Raw genomic sequence first — 18,887 nt, forward strand, 5'->3', positions numbered from 1 at the left:
CCCCCCCCAAAACAAAGTAACTTTCAGTGTTGGAGTCAATGTATGCCATTAGCTACAGACTCCGCTAATAAACATTTCTGCCTGTGAGCTTCTCTCAGCATCCTTTTGTGCAGCACTGGGTAATCCATGCCTGTTGGTTGCCATTTGAGCAATAAATCTTAGGAGATTTTTTTTTTTTCCTCAGTGCTGCTACTTCTGAGCCATTGAATCACACTGAAATACAATAGACTCAACACAATAGACTGTGTGTAGTACAAAGCAGTGTTGGATTGCCTGCCTTCTCTCGATCACTTAAAATTGGCCATTTGCTGGCTAAGATGAGAGTACTTTCATTACCAGTAAGCATCTGTTCGAAAACAGCTCTCTGTCTTCTGCTTCCAGTGGACAGCTATATGTGATACGCTGGTCTAATGTAAATGTCATACAGTCTGAGCACCACAGTGTGATAGATAATTCCCTGCAGCAGAATCGAGATCTACATAGCCATATAACATAATAGCAGGAAGCTAGATGAAGGCAATATGCTGTGGAAGTCTATCCCATGCTGGACGTTTTCAAGGAAAATACTGGCATTTATTTTCTAGTCACATTTCTCCATAGCAAGTGTATCACATAGCCTTAGTCTGTTTAAGGCATCCTTTTCAGGTGTGATTAGGAATTGTTTAAGGATAAAGGGTTACGTATGACTAATAAATCCAGGTATGGTTGTGGGAATACAAAACAAAAAAGGGAGAGAAAGGAATCATTTGAAATGAAGAGAGAAGGTGGTATTGCCTAATTCACTTTAAAAATTTATGGCAGCAACAAATCATCCCAGTTACGCAAAAGGAGGCAAAAGATAAAAGTCCTTTTTCCTTTCCAGAATACTTTGAGTATATTATAGTGTATTCTGTGTTTGCATCTACTCATGTACCTTTGGGGGTTGATAAAGGAACGTTAATCCTTCAGTAATCTCAAAACATTTCCTTTTAACTCTCTTTTTCAGGACATTGATTTCTTCTGTGAATAGCGCTGAAAGCAGTCAAGTAATCTCTCGGCTGCCACCAGGGAAAGCTGACAGGAGGAAACGTGGACACCCTCTCTGAACACACAGCCCTTCCTGTAATAGATGTTTGTGAAACAAGTAATCCTTCTTCAAAACAAGGAAGTTTTCATTTAAAGGGGAGTGATTTGGGGTGGGGAAATACTCCCACACAGGATTTGCTCTTCAGAAATTTTTTACCTGCGTATACTTCGTTACTTGTTAATAAAGCTAATAGCCTTTGAATTGCTATAAGTCTGTGTGCTATAAATATGCTATGTATGGGATTAGATGTGTGATCTTGACCTGCATCGTCCTGCCATAACCTTACACCATGTATTAGATATTAAAAATACCTTCCTTGGGTGAGCCATCTGTGACTCGCTGGAATAAATAATTTTTGTTGCAAGAGCTATCCAACAACTGAGAAATCACCAGTAACTAAATATGGGCTTTAGCAGTGTGTCGAAAAGAGTATCTCGCCCGTCGTGCGTGCTGGTACGGGGCATGTGCAGGCTGAAACCATGGCTCAGGGCCACGGACTGTAACAGGAGGATGGGGTAAGGCTGGGGATGGTGCCTGCCCAGGGCCTCCCCCAGCTTGGAGAGTGCACGGTGCCCTGTTGCTCCCCTGAGTACTGGTATAAAGATGTTTAGCCTTTGCTAAATGTTCAAAATAGGAGAATTGGAGGAGGTATCCTGCTGATCCCTCTCTGGCTCTAACAGTTGTACTGCCAGTGCTTGGATGCCTGCTATGTCGTGGAGAGCCTCACTCATGGAATCGGGTGAGGAAGTAGAAAATTTAATTTTTTACGAACAAGCACGTTTCTGAAGCCACAGAATAGAGGTGGGTACTCTGTCTCGGAAACGCAAGCCTGACTGCGACTCCGAGCGCCCTCTTGTGGCAGCCCGACACCGGCTGCTCCGCCTTCTGCCCTCATGGAGCTCCCCCGTGCCTCAGCGCCTCAGCCGGCGGAGAACCTTCCAGAAGGGCGGGATCGAGCGCCCGCCAGCGCGGCAGCCAATCGGAATCGGGCATTCTCTGCCCCCTCGCGCCCCGAGCTCGCGGGTCTGGGAGGGGGAAAGGGCCGCCTGAGGCATAATGGCCGCGAGGGTGCCAGTCCTGGGCCGGTCATCGCCAGCTCAGCTCTCCGCTGCCTCCACACGGGACGGGGGGACCCGTGGGGAGCCGCTGGGCGGAGCCTCCAGCCCCCCAGAGCGGGAGGTTGTGTCACTCAGCGTTAAACATGCCTGTGGCTTAAAGCAGTGGTGGTATTCTGCCTCCATGCTCTCAGTTCAGCCTCAAAAAGTAAGTTCTTTAGGTAACATTTCATTATTTTTGGAAGGTTGAATGACAAAACATTTTAGGACTAGCAGTACTTGCATTTGTGAAAGACCTCTGGCAGGGTTGTCTGTGAGCAAACAGTTACTTTTTAACAAACTGTGTAATTTTTTAGCTGGATTGTTCCCACTGAGCCCAGCTTTCCAAGATGAGGTGTTTGCAATTGCAAAACATTGAAAATGCATTCATTTTAGATAGGCTCAATGGAAATGCATCCTATACCTGGTCACACGTTAGAAGCTGTGTGTACCAGAAGAGTACACGTAGCAGTAGGTGTTTGCAAACAACACACAAAATACATTAAATTGAGCTGTGGATATCATGAATGAAAATTGTGAGGTGAGGTTTAGCACTTGCTATTGGAAAACACAAGTTTTTCCTGAAATCACCATCTCAGATAATTGCTTACAGTTATTAATGTACCCAGTTCTACATGGATGTGTAAGAGGCAGATGTAAAAAGCTTTATATACATTTCTCCACAAAGATACTGTCCTTTCTTCTTCATTTACAGTGCAGGAGCTGCAGGCCAGGAGAACTGGACTTTCTGTCGTATAAAGTGAGACCAGTGATTTTAGTCCTTGACATTGTGCTTAATCCTTAACCCATGTCCTTGTAAAGAAAAGCTTGCAGACATAACTACTTTCAGCTCCTGTTTGCTCCTTAACCAGCTTGTACGAGCTATGGATACTTCAGGATAGTAAAACAACAACTAAGAGGAGAATACTTTCAGCGCAGGATGCATACAACAGGGAGTAGGTATACATATATTGTCCTTTTTGAGCTGGCACAAAGGGCAACATTTGGAGTATTGGTGAAAAACAGCCTGCTATGACTTCTTTATAGCAAGTCTGGGGCCATCGTGGCAGAATGTGGGCAGTATGTATTTATTTCTCTTTGCCTTTTCCCTGGCTGCCATCAGAGGCCCTGTTCTGTGGTGATCTCTTCTGTACAGAAAATAACTCAGCAGGCTTTCAAGGGGCATCAAAGTCTGTCTTTGCTACTTGAAAATCTAATTCTGAGGAAAGTAAGATAAGGGTTCACTTTGTGGTATTCATAAAGCATCTGGCTGTGAAGAAGCATTGTACTGGGAAAGCTACTTGTCTATTGAATTCAGTCTCTAATGTGCAACTGTTGGATGGTTTCCAATCTAATGAAGCTTTATAGCACCTTTCATCTGCCCAGTGTCATAGGTACTTGTTTTATACATCCACATTGTGTAAAACTGTCATCTCACGAGCGCTGGTGACCTATGCTACAATCTGAACTCTGGTATGATAGACTAGATAAATTTATAGCTTCATTATGTGAGTTATTGGCAGGATCCTTTTTTTAGTTGTCCAAAGGAGAATTGTGACTTCATTCGTTAGTCACCAGGGATGTGATACAATGAATGCAACAATTCCTGATCTTTATGGCCATTGCCTCTCTGAGGGCAATCTCTTCACTGTAAATGCTACACCGAGAAGGCATGTTGGGTAGATTGACTTTGCAAGGGACGGGGTGTGTGCTCAGAAGAGTGGAGATGTTGCAGTCTGACATGGTCTTCTCACTCTAGAGAAGAGGCACAATATGCCTCAATTGTCATTCATTCACTTGAATCAAATCGGTACTTGGTTTTATTTTCAGTAGGCTGATTTTCATTATTTTACCACAAATTTCACAATTTGATTAACTTAAAATTACCATTGCTAAGGCCTGATTATTACAAGAGAAAAACAAGAGTATCTCCTGTTTTTAGAGGAAAGTCTAAGTTTCTACCCTTTACAAATGTAGGGAAGCATGACAACCTTAATCTTAACAGCACTAGCACCAAAGGTAAACAAAATGATCCCAGATTTGTACCATGAAATCTGGGGGAAGTGGGGAAGGGAGGAATGGCAGGGGAGCACGGGATGTCTGTAGAAAACTTTTGAGTGCTTGCAGTTGGCAGTACTATTAATGTGAAGTTGACTGTTAAAGATCAATAGTTTTGACACTGAACACAGATCTCCTTTCTGCATTTCACATTCTTAGGTGAAGCTTGTTTCAGAACAACACAGCTTGCCAGTCAGACCCCTAAGTGTTCATGCTGTAGCGTACCTGGCTGAAATAAACAGGAACTGACTTTCAGGAGAAGGAGAGGAGAATCAATATTATGCTAGCAGGCAGTGGAGGATGCTTTTGATTTTCTAGTTTATTTCTTTTTCCCCTACAGTGATTATTGTCCTTGCAGTTTCTTTCTAGAAATCACAGCAGTTTCACTGTTACTGTTTTAGTAATACGTACACAATATCTTACATGCAGTGTGTGCTATTTGTATGACAAGATCTTACAGTCTGTTTCTGTTCATTTTATCCCAGCATAGGGGAAATATATGCACAGCTTGATGTGTATTCCAGTTTTGCGTTTAAACAGGGCTGTGTAGGATTCTTAATGTGGCCTCGAACTGCACTCTTAACTTACGATCTCATGGTATCTATTTGGCTGAAGTTAGCATTAAGTTTTCAACCTTGGGTGGGGATTCCGAAGCTTTTAAACTAAACCGTTGTGTATTTTTCAGCAAGGCTGGCTTTGAAGAAGTGTAATACTCCTAAATCATTACGTGAAGTAAAAAGCTTGTAATTAAGAAAGCCTTCCCGCTGCAATGGGATTTGATCCTTTGTTTGCCGGTGGGAGTAGCATTGTTCAGTGAGCGCAGGGTGACATCCAGCGGCTGGCTTCTGCCTGGCTGTGGGAAAGACTTGGCTGGTTAGTAGCATCACAGGGACACCCCAGGCGGGAGGGCCCTCGGGGGTCTTCTGCCCAAGGCAGGGTCACACTGAACCCACATCAGAGTGATCACGGATTTGCCCAGTCTTGAAAACCTCCAAGGACTCTGGATAACTCGTTCCTTCATTATTCTCATAGTGAAAATTACATTCTTTATCTAAACCCTGTTTTTTTCAATTAATGTCCATTGTCCCTTTTCCTCCACAGAACAACTCAATAAAGAGCCCAGATCCATCTTCTCAATAAACCCCTTGTAGTTTCTGGGGGGCTGCTTTTGTGTCCCCCTGAAGCTGTTTCTTCCCCAGGCTGAAGAAGCCCAGCTCCCATGGCTTCTCCTCTCAGGGTTGGTGGCCCCCTGCCTGTCTCACTGTCTCTCTGCAGAACATGCTCAAATTGCACAGCAGCAGGCCAGGTTTCTGATTTGGCTTGTTGATAACAATAAGGATGACTGAGTTTACGAAGGATTCACACACGCTTTTCTAATTCTTACTTGTGATGGCACTAACATTTTACACTGGAGATTTTTTCCTAGTTACATACACTGCTGTAAGCATCTTGTTATCTATTCTACTAACAATAAACATGCCTCAGGGCTTATGAAAGATGACAAGGAGTTCACTCAGGGCTTTCCTGCAATGTTTCTTCCACAGAAAACGCGTTCTTGCCACAACTTTGTCATGCCAATGCACTCTGACGAGAGTGCTGCGTGTTCCTGAAGTGTGCTGGCCCTGTGGCAAAGAGGCAGTGCATAAGTTGCCTGTACCCATAGTGGGGTGGTGTTACCAGCACATCGGCCAGCTCTGTACAACTCCAGTGACAGAAAACAGCAGGCACATGGCAGGTGCTGAGTTCCTTTCCACAGACGGGCTGCAGCATGAGGGCTTTGGAGGAGGGGAAACAACATCCCCAGCTGCCCTAGTGCAGGGCTAATGAAGGTCTAATTGCAGCCCTGACTGGGATCAAGGGAGGCGATGAACAACAGCTGCTATAAAAATCACCACCTCGGCACAGTGGAGGGGAAACTGGGGGTTGCAAAGACAGACTGAGGGGGGAGGTGGCTAAGCTGGCAGGTAGGGCAGATGCAGGAGAGTATGAGATGTGGTGACCTCTCATCTGAAGTGTGGTGGTCTGTGCTCTCCTATTCTCTGTCACCCAGAGTACTTTATTTGAGCTGGCTGTTGCAAGAAGAAGATACCTTTCTGATATGGATCTAAATCTCTCATGACCTTGAGATTTAGGAACCCTTGTTATGGAGTAGCCAGGTAAGGAAAAGAATAACTGGAGAATATTATTGCTAACCTTGGGGCCTGAGTTGATTCTTGAAAAAGTGCTTGCTATTAAACTATTCCTGATTTATGTTTATTTACTGGAAATACCTGACTTAAGCTGAAAGATAGTTTGTCTTTGTTTCCTTTTCTCTGGCAAAGGAGGGATGCTTTATCTTCTGTTGGCTGGCACTGACCTGTCTGCAGGGTTTTTTTCCCTTACAGCCTCCCACCCCTGCTTGGTTTTCTTGAACTGGTGTGGTATGGCTATGTCACTAGCCCTCAGAGGTGACTGATGGGTTTGTGGAACAAAATGGCTTTCAGGTTTAGAAATGGCTGTTTTTTCAGGGGTGGGTGGAAAAAACTGCTTTGGGATGGGTGAATAGTGTTATGTCAGTACAAATCACAAGGAACCAGTGTGAGGCTGATTGTTCTTCCTGCTCAGACTGAAATTACACTGCCAGCCCATGAAAAACAGGAGCTCGAAATAGATGGTATTAGGTAAAACTGCATAAGTATTTAGTAAATAGCATTGAATATATATACACATAATACTTGAGTTTCTCAGCATAGCTTAAACAAAGGTGTGAATGTCTCTGAAGAGTGTAAAATGCAAAAGAACACTTTGTCTTGAACAAGTACACAAACTGTAAAGCTTGTCTTCAGTCTCTAGTGCAGTGAGAATGCAGCTTAAAGACAGCTCTTCTGTCTGTATTGTAATGGTTGTTTTCATACACGCTGTAGCAAAGCGCTGCCTATGGTCAGGCCCTCAAATAGTGGCGGTGATGTTAAGATTTGTTAGAGGGTTTCGCCAAAGATTTTTTTCAGTTGGGGGAGAATTCCCATAAAAGGGGACTGGGCTCCACTACTGTATTTTTGCCACAAGAGTGTGTAAGATTGCTTAAGGGCTGGACTAAGTTTGGGTGTGTAGTACTCGGCTCTAATCAGGTTAGATTTTTTTCCTCCCGTATGGTATACTCTTTGAACAGTGGTGTGGAAGAGAAGAGCTGCTAGTCCATCTGCTAGTGGCTGCGTTGGAGTATAGCCCACACCAGTCAGTGTTCTGTTATGAATCTACCAGTTTCAGTGACGTTTTGTTGGCTGAAGGTTGCTCAAGTCCCAGGCAGGCTTTCTGGAAGCCAGAGGTGGAGAAATCCCTCTGCATGCATAATAACCCAGGGGGCCAGACACTCAGCTGTGATACCAGGAAATCCTATTTCTAATTCCTGGTGGTTGAAACTCTGACTAACTGCATCCTACTTGTCCTCATTTCTGAAGGTTACTGGGGCAGTTATTGGTGACAGAGGGGGATGGTTCTCAGTTCCGGTGCAGAATACAGAAATTCCTTGGTAAGAAAGCTTCACAGAAGAAAAACTCCTACTTCCTTCTGAGTTCTAGTGGATTTTGAAAGTCTTTGTATCAAGTGAAATGTGCATTAGCTATTCCAATGAATGGCTTCTTGTAGGTGGTGTAACTGCCAATGCACTCTTGTTTACTATTCTCTTTGGAAACAGTGATACAGCTTTGTGTAAACTAAATGCAGCTAGCTTGATGCCTGGGTTCTTCTTTAGGCAGTCTCCAGCACTTTGAGCTACAAAGGGTAAAATTGCTAGCACTGGTCTTGTGTAGAGTCAGGCTAATTTAATAAACTGTACAGCATGTATTGATCATGATGCCAGCCAAAGCATTAAACTTCCTTGTATCTTCTTTGATATGCAAATGGATCTCTGCAATATTCCACATGCTGTGCCTTGAAATCTCTACAAGGAGATGTGATGGAGAAATGATAAGCTGTCTACTTTAAGGATATCTGTAAATATCCTCATCATTTGATATCGTCCATTAAAAATAATAATTGCCAGTGATTCATGCTGAGAAGAGGGATGAAATAGTAATTCCTGGGGAAAGTTGAGTATAAAGGACTGTAGCAGTATGCAAAATAGGAAAAGCAGAAGATGCAAAATCACTATAAGGTCTTCAATGTGTCATCCCACTACACTGTATAATGGGGAACTGTAGAGAGTTGGCAAAACTTCATTTGGGGTGTAGCTCCTTCTCAAGGCTGTGCAAGTAAGAGAGGTTAAACAATGCCTGGAGGAGTAGACCTTACCCAAGTAGCTGAGATCTGTAATTGTTTTCCAGTTGTGCTCTAGACCTGTTTCTCATGTCTTTTGCTGTATAGTTAATCTGGCCTCTTATTGTCATGTTGCTGTTTTCCCCTTGGCATATAACTCATCTTGCTAGAATTAGTATTTTAGCCTGGGTTTTGTGGGAGGAGGCAGTGGATGTTAGAACCTGGGCTCAGTTTTCAGGGGGCATGGGACATCTGGTTGCAAAGATATGATAGTAAATGTCTGAAATAATTCACGGTCATGAGGGGTACTCTATCCACCATGGTCAGGGTCTGAGAAAAGCTCTCTGAGACCACTGCTGTAACTCAAAGCAAGAACAGTATTGTAAAAGTAGGAGTGTACTAACAGGTAAAGTCTCCTGGCTCAAATGATACCAGTGGGGGTGAAAGAACTGTGGACTGAAAGGAAGCAGTGGGAGACTGGGTAGAGGACTGGGGCAAAGAGGTGCCTGGAACCTCAAAAGAGCTGAGAGGCAGACCTGATGCCCAAGCAGGGGGAACAAGGCACAGATGTTGCAGCTTCTGCATTCAAGAATGCAGCCATCCTGTGTTAGATGACAGATTCATCCCCATGCTCCCTGGACCAGAGGTGGTGATGTCTTTGTGTTTAGTAACTCTGGATGGATTCTTCTTTCACAAGTTTGCTTGGTTGCTTTGTGAAGCTCATCCCAGTCACTGTAGCTTAATCTACTTGGCATACCTGCCCTGTTCCACTTTCTGTGTTGCAAGGATGCTCAACATGCACCAGACTTAGTTACATCTACACAGTGCAAAATCATGTTGTTCCAAGCCATGGATGTGGTTCTTGAAAGCTGCTTGGCCATATGAGCATGACATTGTACCTGCTGTAAATTAGCCCTATCTTTCAGCTCAATAAATAGCTTTTGCAGTGCACCACAGTGTTGTAACTATAATGCTTGCAGCTTGTTTTTAGCTAGCTCAAGGCTTTCCTCCTTACGCTGCTTTTTGCAGTGTAGACAGACTTGTGGATCTTGCTGTTAACTTGGAAGAAAAGGTCAGAGTGTCGTGGACCAAGTGCCATGCTTTTCAACAGGAAAAGCTGCATGTACAGAAAAAGTCTTATGTCATTAAACCTAATCAATATAGGGAAGATGGCAAAATCTCTGTCCCTAAGACATTCCCACCACCTCCTTCCCTGGGGGAGACATAGTTTTCTGCCAGAACAAATTCAATATGCTTTCACTTGCTTGTGGCTTGTTTGTACTGTAGAATTGTAAGCAGATGCTACGTGTTCTTAAAGGTTTGAACTGCCACCTTTTGTTCCAATTACAGAGCTCTGTTCAAAACACTATGCTTTTGTTTGTTTTAAGGGTGAGAGGAAAGTGCAGAAGGAAGTAGCTATTCACGGATACTCCGAACAGCCATGGCAGAAAACTAGTAATTCTGTGGTTCAGGCTGTTAAGATGGGTCATCCTTTGCTATTTGCAGTATAAGTGTGTGTAAAGTATGTAAAGTGTATTTTTGTGAAGTCGTCATATGTTGCTGAGCAAAATCTTCTGTTTAGCTTGTTTTCATTTGTGTGGGTTAGACACACTTGGGCACTAGGAAAATATTAAGTTGTCTGGAAGCTCATCCAGTTTCTCAGTAAGTACTAGTGTGTGGTGATGGTTTCTGGAGTTGCTCCAAAGTGACCAGTGACCATAATCTAGCAGGCCAGCTCTGGAGCTTTCTCCAAATAGTGATGTTGCACTAGTATGTAGCTAGTAGAGTTTATGGAGAGGAAAAAAGTGTAGTAGAGAAGTGCTCATTTTGACTCTTTCTGCAAACATACATACTGATCACTTCCCACCCTCTACCTGTCAACTAAATACTACTGTAACTATGTTTGTTGCACAACGGTTGGTGGATATGCTTCTTTAAGTACGCCTCATGCTGTGAATTCTGCAGCTCTACTCTGTTCTACCTTGAGCTGATTGTGGCACTTTGGCTCTAGCTGTGCTGAAACTGAAATCTGGCAGTAGCAAGGCCCCTGACTGCAGGGTGCAGGCAATGGCTTTCTCACTCTGTTCAAATTGGTAGCTGCTGATGGCTGGTTGTGTATGAAGAGTAGCTGCTGTGATTGGGAAGATTGGTGGCTTTTAAAGCATTCCTCTTTGTGGGAGGCACAGTGCAGCATGGATTAGATGTCTCCATGATGTAATAGAGCTCATTGCTCTGGTTTTCAGTTGGTGTTGCAATGTAACTTAAAGCAGCAGAGTTCTGTGTACTTAATGCATGACACCATGGTCATCTTAGTGTGACAATCATGAGGATCCCACTCATAAGCTAGCCTTATTGGTTTCTTTATCCACTTGCAGCCACAGCCTGGTCTGTTTTCTCTGAAATTCTGAAGTCAGCTGCTTTGATTTTTTTTGGGTTTTTTTCCTCCTTTTTCAGGTAACTTTTTTAATAAATGAGGAAGCTACTTGCAGCCATCCATTCCTACTGATAGCCTAGGGAACAAACATGCAAAAACCATCCCCTGCTGGTTTTGGCACAGTCTTCTCAGGGGTGGGAATCACACCTTGCATCCACTCCTACATTGGGGTTGCTGTGGTGCACTTGGAACAAACAACTATTGCTACTCTGTCTCTACTAGGAAAAAACATTAACATTCAACCACTAACATGAATGATGGTAACCCTAAATAGTTCTGCTAGCTTATGCTTTAAAGACTTTGAGTTTGTACCCCTCTTATCATATTTGATACCACCATCAAATTCCTTCTCCAATAATGTTAAAGTGATGTGAATCCCCTATTATAGTTTTTAAGAACATCTTGCATATTCTCTGATATCTATAGGCAGGGAGAAGCTGTTGGCCTCTTGTCATATCTCACAGCAGTTTCTTCACTGAAGCGCTACTGAGATTCACAGAACCTTCTTTGGTCCCCTTACCATGCAAAGATCTGGTTTTCTTCAAGGTATAGCTTGTTGTCCACATACCATGAACACTTTCCCTACCAACCCCTTCTTTGTCAGCATGAGTATCACTGGCATCCCACAGGAGTACAGACTGCAGAATCTACAGAAATACGATCAGCCACGTTTTCTAACCCCAAACGTATCCTCAAATAGATTTGTTTTAACTTTTTCTACTGCTGGCACTTTCTCCAAACTAGAAGTGCCAAGATGGATGTGTACATAAGCTGACCTCTTCTACTTTTCTCAAACTACTGCAGGGAAGAGATTCTAAGTGATTATACCACCAAACAGAAAGCTAAATGCCTTTGCAGAGCTGGCTGCAAGCCCAAATGTTACAAGCTTTGACAGGTAGTGTCAGCCACCCCCTCTAATTTTTGAGGAGAATGCTTTCGTTTTAATCCTGCCAGGCACCTTTTTTAATAAATTGCTCTTTCTCTTGTTTCTGATCTTAACTGATGAAGGAGGAAGAAATGTTTGAAGGTAAAGGCTATTAATCCTTTGGGGCAGGGGGAGTTGTCTTCATCCATTTTGAAATGGCTCTGTTTTCCATGTATCAGTCAGCATGGCTGAACCAGAGGAGTTGGATGGCCAGCTCCCAGAGAGAGAAAGGTGTGGAATAGGTTGTTCTCCTGTGTGGAGGCATGGATTACTCATGATCCTCTTACTGAGACTGCACTGTGAACTGCTAATCCAGTCCTTCAGAGACTAAGCCTTAGAGTAGCCTTGCTCTCTACTTGTGGCATACAGGATGTGCCTTTTGGGCAGCTGTTCTTCATCTCCTTTGAGGAAAATGGGTAGAGACCCCATCCTGCACAAACCTCCTGCTCAGTCTCTCAGTTACCACAAAAGGTTGTGAGTAATACACAATTGGAGAAGATTTTTGGTTGCTGGTGACTAAAATAGGTTGTTTTGGAAGCCTCAGTTTTGAGGGAAACTCAGTCCAGGAATATATTGTTAAAATTTTTTTGGTCTGTTCTGTGACACATGCTGCTACCACTGTCCAGTTGTGAACTAGCTGAAGGACTTCAAGGCATAGAATTAGGCTGTTAGATCAATGGTTAAGTTCTATTTTGTACATCTAGTGTTATTGTCCTCCTTGTGCTGGAGAGTCACAAAACTTATTAAACAGGCTGTTTCTCTGAATTGTATGTGGTGTGAGGTGCCTTAAAGATGCATTTTGTGGGCTCTTATTTCTATGGCTCTTAATGTGGCAGTTGATGAATTTCTGCCTTGCGCTGCTGCTGTACGTGGCTGCAGAGGCCATTCAAGTAAAACTTGTGTAAGCCTGCTTTTCTTTGAGTACCTGAACATAGGAATGTTCTGGGTTTCCCACTGTCACATGCTAGCTAGCTACAAAGACAATGCTTCATTTTGTTCAGATAAATGTAAGATGTCTCAGTCATGCTGCCTGCACTGTACCCTCTACAGAGTAACAACTGTGTAACAACTTTAGAAGTCACATTTGGGTATCAGCTTAGCTCTAATTAGAGTAGCTGGATTTAGTACTTGCCTTGCACTCTAGGTGTCCTTGCTGTTAAAGTTGAGAGGCTTAAGTATCTTCCCTGGTGCAAATGAAGGAGGTCTGAGCCTTGTAGACTTACTGCAGGTCATGGTGCAGTAACTATCATTTTAGATTGAGTAACTGACTCAAACGCTTTTGGAAAATGCTGACAGCACACTAGTTTTGTTTTATAAATCCAAGTGATGTTTTATTGACTGAGTTGCACTGTTGAGGCACTCCCACTTTAAATTCTTCAGGAGCCAGAACTGATTATGTGAACTTTTGAAACTACAGTTTATAAATTTGAGTAAGTATGGCCCAAGCATGGGGAAAGCTTGTGCCACAACAGGCAGTTCACTTGGATTGCCGTCTCATGGATTCCTGATTGCAAAGACTGGGAATCTGCAGATATAGGGCAACTGATCATATTTGGTCTTTCTGTGTATTAGACAAGGCCAGACCCAGCACACCTAAATGTTATCTCTGTTTTCGTCATTCTTGCCATTGGTCTGACATTCCTGTTTCAAAGATCTGCCAGAGGTTGGCAGTGTTAAGGGTAACTGCAGATTTCTCAGGAGATGTGCTGGCAAGAGCTGCAATAGAAAGGGCTGCAGCAGCCTCACAGAGCTGTGTTGGTAATCTGAATCTCTCAATGATTTGTTGATATATGCAGCTTAAAATCTCTTCCTGGAGGCTTCCCCATAACTTGCTTCCCACTAGGCTTATATAGTTCCTAGGTTCAGTAGAATTTCATGGAGCTGAAGAGACAATTTTCTCTGAAAAATTGGAAGTGGCTGTTGCTGAAGCCTTTTGAGACAACAGAATGGATTTCTGTTTGAACTGGTATTTGAGAACAGAGACAAGACTTCTTTGGACACAACATCCTACTAGCAAAGTGTCTTTGTTTGGGTTTTTTTACCTTTACAGTAGGCAGGCTGCTGAAGATTCATGGTTACTTTGCTTTAACCTGTGGGTGCTCAAGAAAGGCACTTTGCAGGCTATTGTAATGTTTGGATCCATAATTCTTAGCATCTGATGCACTAGTTTACTGCTTGTAAACTCAATCTATTTCATTCATGTGCAGCTCTGCCTCCTCCAGTATAATGGGTGGGAGTACGGGGGTGTGTGCCTGGAGATCTTAAGATTAAAGGAATTAGGCCTAGGGTATCTGCAGTTTTCTCTTATTCTGCCTGTACTTGTGTGATTTTTTCTTTTCCTTTTCAGCCTGTATCCATTATGTCATAGCATCAGTCTCAGCTGCAGTATTATTTTAATTCAAGGAGATTAATTTGGGCTCTGCAGTATTATGAGCTGATAAGCTTCTTAGAGATGGAAAGATCTCTTAACAATCTTTCCATCAAATACCTGATAAAGAGGAAGGAAAGTCTGTTGGGTGATACAGTGAAATAATAGCTGGATCCATTTGGGCATCCTTTTGTAAAACAATGAACTTGCCCATGATCTGTGCAGCACCATTCCTGGCTCATCTGGGGGGGTGTGGGACTGACTAGGGTTAGACCTCTGTGAGCTGGGGCCTCTTCAGAACAAGGGAAGTAACTGTTTAGACATAAAACAACAGATGATAGAACTGGATATTGGCCTCACTGCTCAGTTTCTTTTTTCTGTAAAAGGGAATTAGGAGAGGGGAATGAAAACTATGAATGCTCTATTGACTGGTCGGAGCAGCTGGGGCTGCTGCTGGGCAGGGTGTAGGAGACTGGTAAATTTTGATGAAAGCTCTGGTCTTCTAAGGCTTGAGTGAAGCCTTAGATACATGTTTTGTTTTTATTATCCTAAATGCATGGAATTTTTTCCACTTCTGATTAGCTAGTCCAGACTGTCCTCTCTGCCTATGTAACTAGTTGAGATTGTTGAGGGCTATTTGCATTTGATTTAGCAAAACAAATTATTGGAGGATGAAAAGCCAGCTGCTTTTTTGATAATATGCATCATCTTATTAAATCGTTCTTTGTAATGATCTGCACTTGTGTCATGTTTTTATGCAGTACTTTTGATGAGGTTTCTATCTGAGAGTTGGTAGTCATATATCAAAATCCTTTTCTATTTCATTTGTAGTTTGAGATTCTGCATACACAAGCAACATTATTTTTGTTGCTGTTGTTGCATGTTAGTTAAATGCAAATTGTTTTCCCAAAGGGATGGTCTGTAGATGCTGGGGAGCTAAAGTGAATGAGGAAAAATCATTGAAGTCATTTTACAAATTGCTCGCATCCCGTTTTTAGAAGGCTCCAATTTAAAATTCAGTAAAGGATAGCTTATACTTACAGATCTTGATATATACACTTAATCTTAGATTACGTTGTATTCAGATTAAAAAAAAAAATCAAGATTTTAATGCATTATTGTATACCAGCTACAATGATTGAAAGAACTGTCTTTACCTATCCTTCCTATTTAAAATGAATCAGGGTAATAGCAGATTAAAAGTGCTCATTTAGCACTTTTAGGGGGGAAAAAGATTGCTTGCAAGAAAGAGCAATTATTAAGCCTGGCTCAGGAGAAGATGCAGTGAAAGGGAAACACAGAAGCAAGTTTGTAGGGTCAGAGAAATGCAAGGAAACAAAACTGCAGATAATAAAAGGAGACCAACAAAGGGAAAGATAATAGTCTTCTGAATTAGCAGGTACTATGAAGAAAAAATAATGTGTTACAAAAGGAAACCCTCCCTTTGCTTTTATATTCATTTATTCATTAATAATTGTTTTGGTGTTTTTTAAGGCTGGAGCTTGAAATTCCCAAACTTGCTTTAAAGTTGTGCTTTTCAAAGCACATAGCAATTGCATCTGGAGGAGTAACACTGCACTGTGGTTCTGCAGAAAGACAGATTGATATTGGTGTTGCCAAAGCCCTATGAATGTAGGCAGAGAAGACAGTATTTCTTTCACAGTAGTTCTAGGGCTGGCTGGCTTGTTTGTAATCTAAGCTGTAATTTGGAGTAAGACACTGAGAGGGTTGGTTTTTATTTTACTTAGTAGAAAATAGTTACAGTTAAATGAAGGGAAATAATACTAAGATTTTGGTTGATTGTATGCTTTTTTGCTTTTCTGAGAACACATCGGCCAGATTGCAGTATACTGACAAGCAGTTGTGCTGCTGGACAGCTTGAGCTGCTTAAGCAGCCGAGGTGGGCCCTCTAGTGCTGGGCATGGCGAGGCGAGGGTGTTCTGGTTTTGAAAAGAATCACTGCAGATAGACTATGCTGGCACTTCAAGTCTGAAGCATCACTGTGTGAAGTTACACTAGTCTCAAACAGCGTAAGACTTACAAGGCAACTTTTGCCATACCAGAAGTGCCACAAAATGCAAATACTCTTTTAAGTAAGAATCAGCAAAAAGTCCTAGATGTTCTTGGCTTTATTAAAGCTCTTGTTCTTCAGACTTTTTTCACTGAATGTAGCAGTATCCCTAAGCAGTATTACTCCCTCTTAAATGCAAGCTTAATGGCATTATGATTTCCAAAAAGAACAGCAATTCTGTTAGACCTGTGTATAGAAGACTAATTCTACAATTATATGAGTGAAAATGGCAAATTTTTGTTTTTATGACACTGGAGAAACTAAAGTACAGTTGGTTGCAGTGTGCTGAAGTTTGTTTACTTATTTTTGAGAGTATTCAACAGCAAGTTAACAATATGTGCCCTAGGGTAGAGTGAAAGTTTTTTCTTGTGGTTTTTTTTTTAATCTAAAGCTAGATTTTGGACTTGTTTTACCTGACATCTATTCTTAAGGCTTGGTAGCTGTGATAGTTAGGCAATGTTTTTCATGTGGGAACTGCTGTTGTGCATTCATACTACAAGTTGCGGTTTTCAACGGACAGTCCATTTGCTACCTGCATGATTTGTAGATAACAAAATACAGTGAAATGATGACTGCTATCTTGCAAGGCTTTCCAGTGCCTCTCATCCTTATTTTGTTCAACTTCGGAGCCTGAGATACAGCTAATCTTCACGCAGCTTTTTCCTGTTTTTGCTTGACTGGCTTTATGGACTCCTTTGGGAATTTTGCTTGATTTATTTGCCAAATAAAATATCACTGTGAATGTGCGAGCATAGCATTTTGTGTTCACCACTTAAGGGGCACTGGGTACAGTGCCTTTTATTTTTCTGCTCTGTGCTTTAAAAAGCTTTTTTGGTGAAGTTACTGGTTTCCGTTTTCTTCCATGAGTGGACTACAGACATTCCTATAAACAAGTCCCTTTTAACCAAAGAAAATCCTAGGGATTCACCCAAAACGGGGAACACAGCTGGACTGTCTGGCAACAATAAATAAAGGCAAGTGCTTTGAATAGAAGGGCTGCAATACTTGCTGTGTGGAGTGCCTCCTTGTACCCTATTTTCCTTCTCCATTTGAAAAAGGTTTGTTTGCACCTTCTCTCTTCCTTCTCCTCCAATTTCTTGAAGTTACCACTGCCAGGGAACAGCAGCAAAGGGGAGAAGATTAAAAGGGCAGGAATTTGGTGAGTTTTTGGCTCTGACTTTAGCACCTGGGAGGGAGACAAAAGAGGCTGGACTCTGCCCCTATCTCTCTCCCGAGCAGAAGTGTGCACAGGGTTGTATGGAGAGAGGGTTTCTGGGGCTGTGGGTTGAGCATGCACTTTGTTTACTACCTGCTCCCATCCTGGAGACTTAACAAGGTTTTGCTGTCTGACTTTGACACAATTAATTACTGTGTTTCTAGAATGCTGGACTCATTTTTAGGGAAGAGCTTGTTTTGCTCAGTCTAATTCATCACTTGTCAGTAGTGCACTAGATAGAAGAGACCTTATAACAAACTCAAGTTCATCTCTACAGTGACTCAGCTGATATCAGTAATTGTATTTGGGGGAAGAATTGCAAAGTATCTAAGGTGGTATTGGAAGAGCTTCTTTGTCTAGTACCTCCACAGATATTTTCCATGTGACATTGCAAGCTGCTGCCCTTCATTGTTGAAATACCTCAGCCATGTGCCCAGAAGCCTTTGCTGAAAAGGAGCGATTTATCTTGGACTTAATGTTCTACCAGTCATACGGGTTTAAAAAACAGGCAATGTCAACAGTTGTGAATAAACCTCTCTAGGCATTTGAAGGCAAAGGCGGTGTTGGACCATCTCATTTTCTACACAAACAGTTAAAATGTTCTTCATGGGCAAAAACATGAAACTGAGGAGATGAGGTGAAACTTGCTGCTTAGTTTTGAGGGTTTTTTCCTGAGCCGTCTCTTGCATGTAGACGAAAAAAGGGTTCCTGCCTCCAGGGCTGCCAAGGCTTGTTAGAGGAGGCAATGCCAAATACCTCAGCAGTGTGGAGCTGAGTGGGTGGCTAGTTGCTTTCCATCCAGTGCTGATGGGCCTTGACAGTTTGTACTGTCTTGGGTAAACAAAACTGACAATTAAAATGTGCTCATTGATCTAGTTGAAAGAAATGCAGTGTGGCTTTTCTGAAGTCTGAAACAACAGTTTCCTGAAAATGGGTCTGTGCTCCCCCCTTTCTAAACAAGAGGGGCTAAAGCAGTAATTGAGGCAGAGAATTCTTACTTGCCTGACGACTGGTTAATGGGCCAGTTCTTTTTACTTCAGGATTTATTTTATATTTTTTCCTCCTCTCACCTAAGTATGCACTCATTTTTAAGGTGTAGATATGACTACACATCCTAACTGAGCAGCATCGCCTTAACTGTTCAACCAGTTGAACAGTTGGGAAGGGAGAAAGGGGAGAGTTAACTTTGTGAATGGTGCTTAAAATTGGGCATGATGTAGTCTTCAGTTGACCAGGAGAAGACAAGATTATGCTATAGAGTGCTAGCAGACTTAGAATCATAGAATCATTGAGGTTGGAAAAGACCTCTAAGATCATCGAGTCCAACCATCGACCCAACACCACCATGCCCACTAAACCATGTCCCTAAGCACCTCATCTACACGTCTTTTAAATACCTCCAGGGATGGGGACTCAACCACT

General features: G+C 42.4%; 1 protein-coding gene across 1 annotated transcript in view; it reads left to right on the forward strand.

The window, feature by feature from the left end:
* Positions 1-1,009, forward strand: part of OTOR (otoraplin) — a 7,348-nt gene extending 6,339 nt beyond the window's left edge. Inside the window, exon 5 of the mRNA XM_009282545.2 lies at positions 986-1,009. Coding sequence (XP_009280820.1) covers positions 986-1,009 — 24 coding nt within the window. The remainder of the gene's footprint in view (positions 1-985) is intronic.
* The last annotated feature ends 17,878 nt before the right edge of the window (positions 1,010-18,887 follow it).

This window comes from Aptenodytes forsteri, unplaced genomic scaffold, assembly GCF_000699145.1.
Source record: "Aptenodytes forsteri isolate BGI_AS27 unplaced genomic scaffold, ASM69914v1 Scaffold5, whole genome shotgun sequence".
Lineage (NCBI taxonomy): Eukaryota > Metazoa > Chordata > Aves > Sphenisciformes > Spheniscidae > Aptenodytes > Aptenodytes forsteri.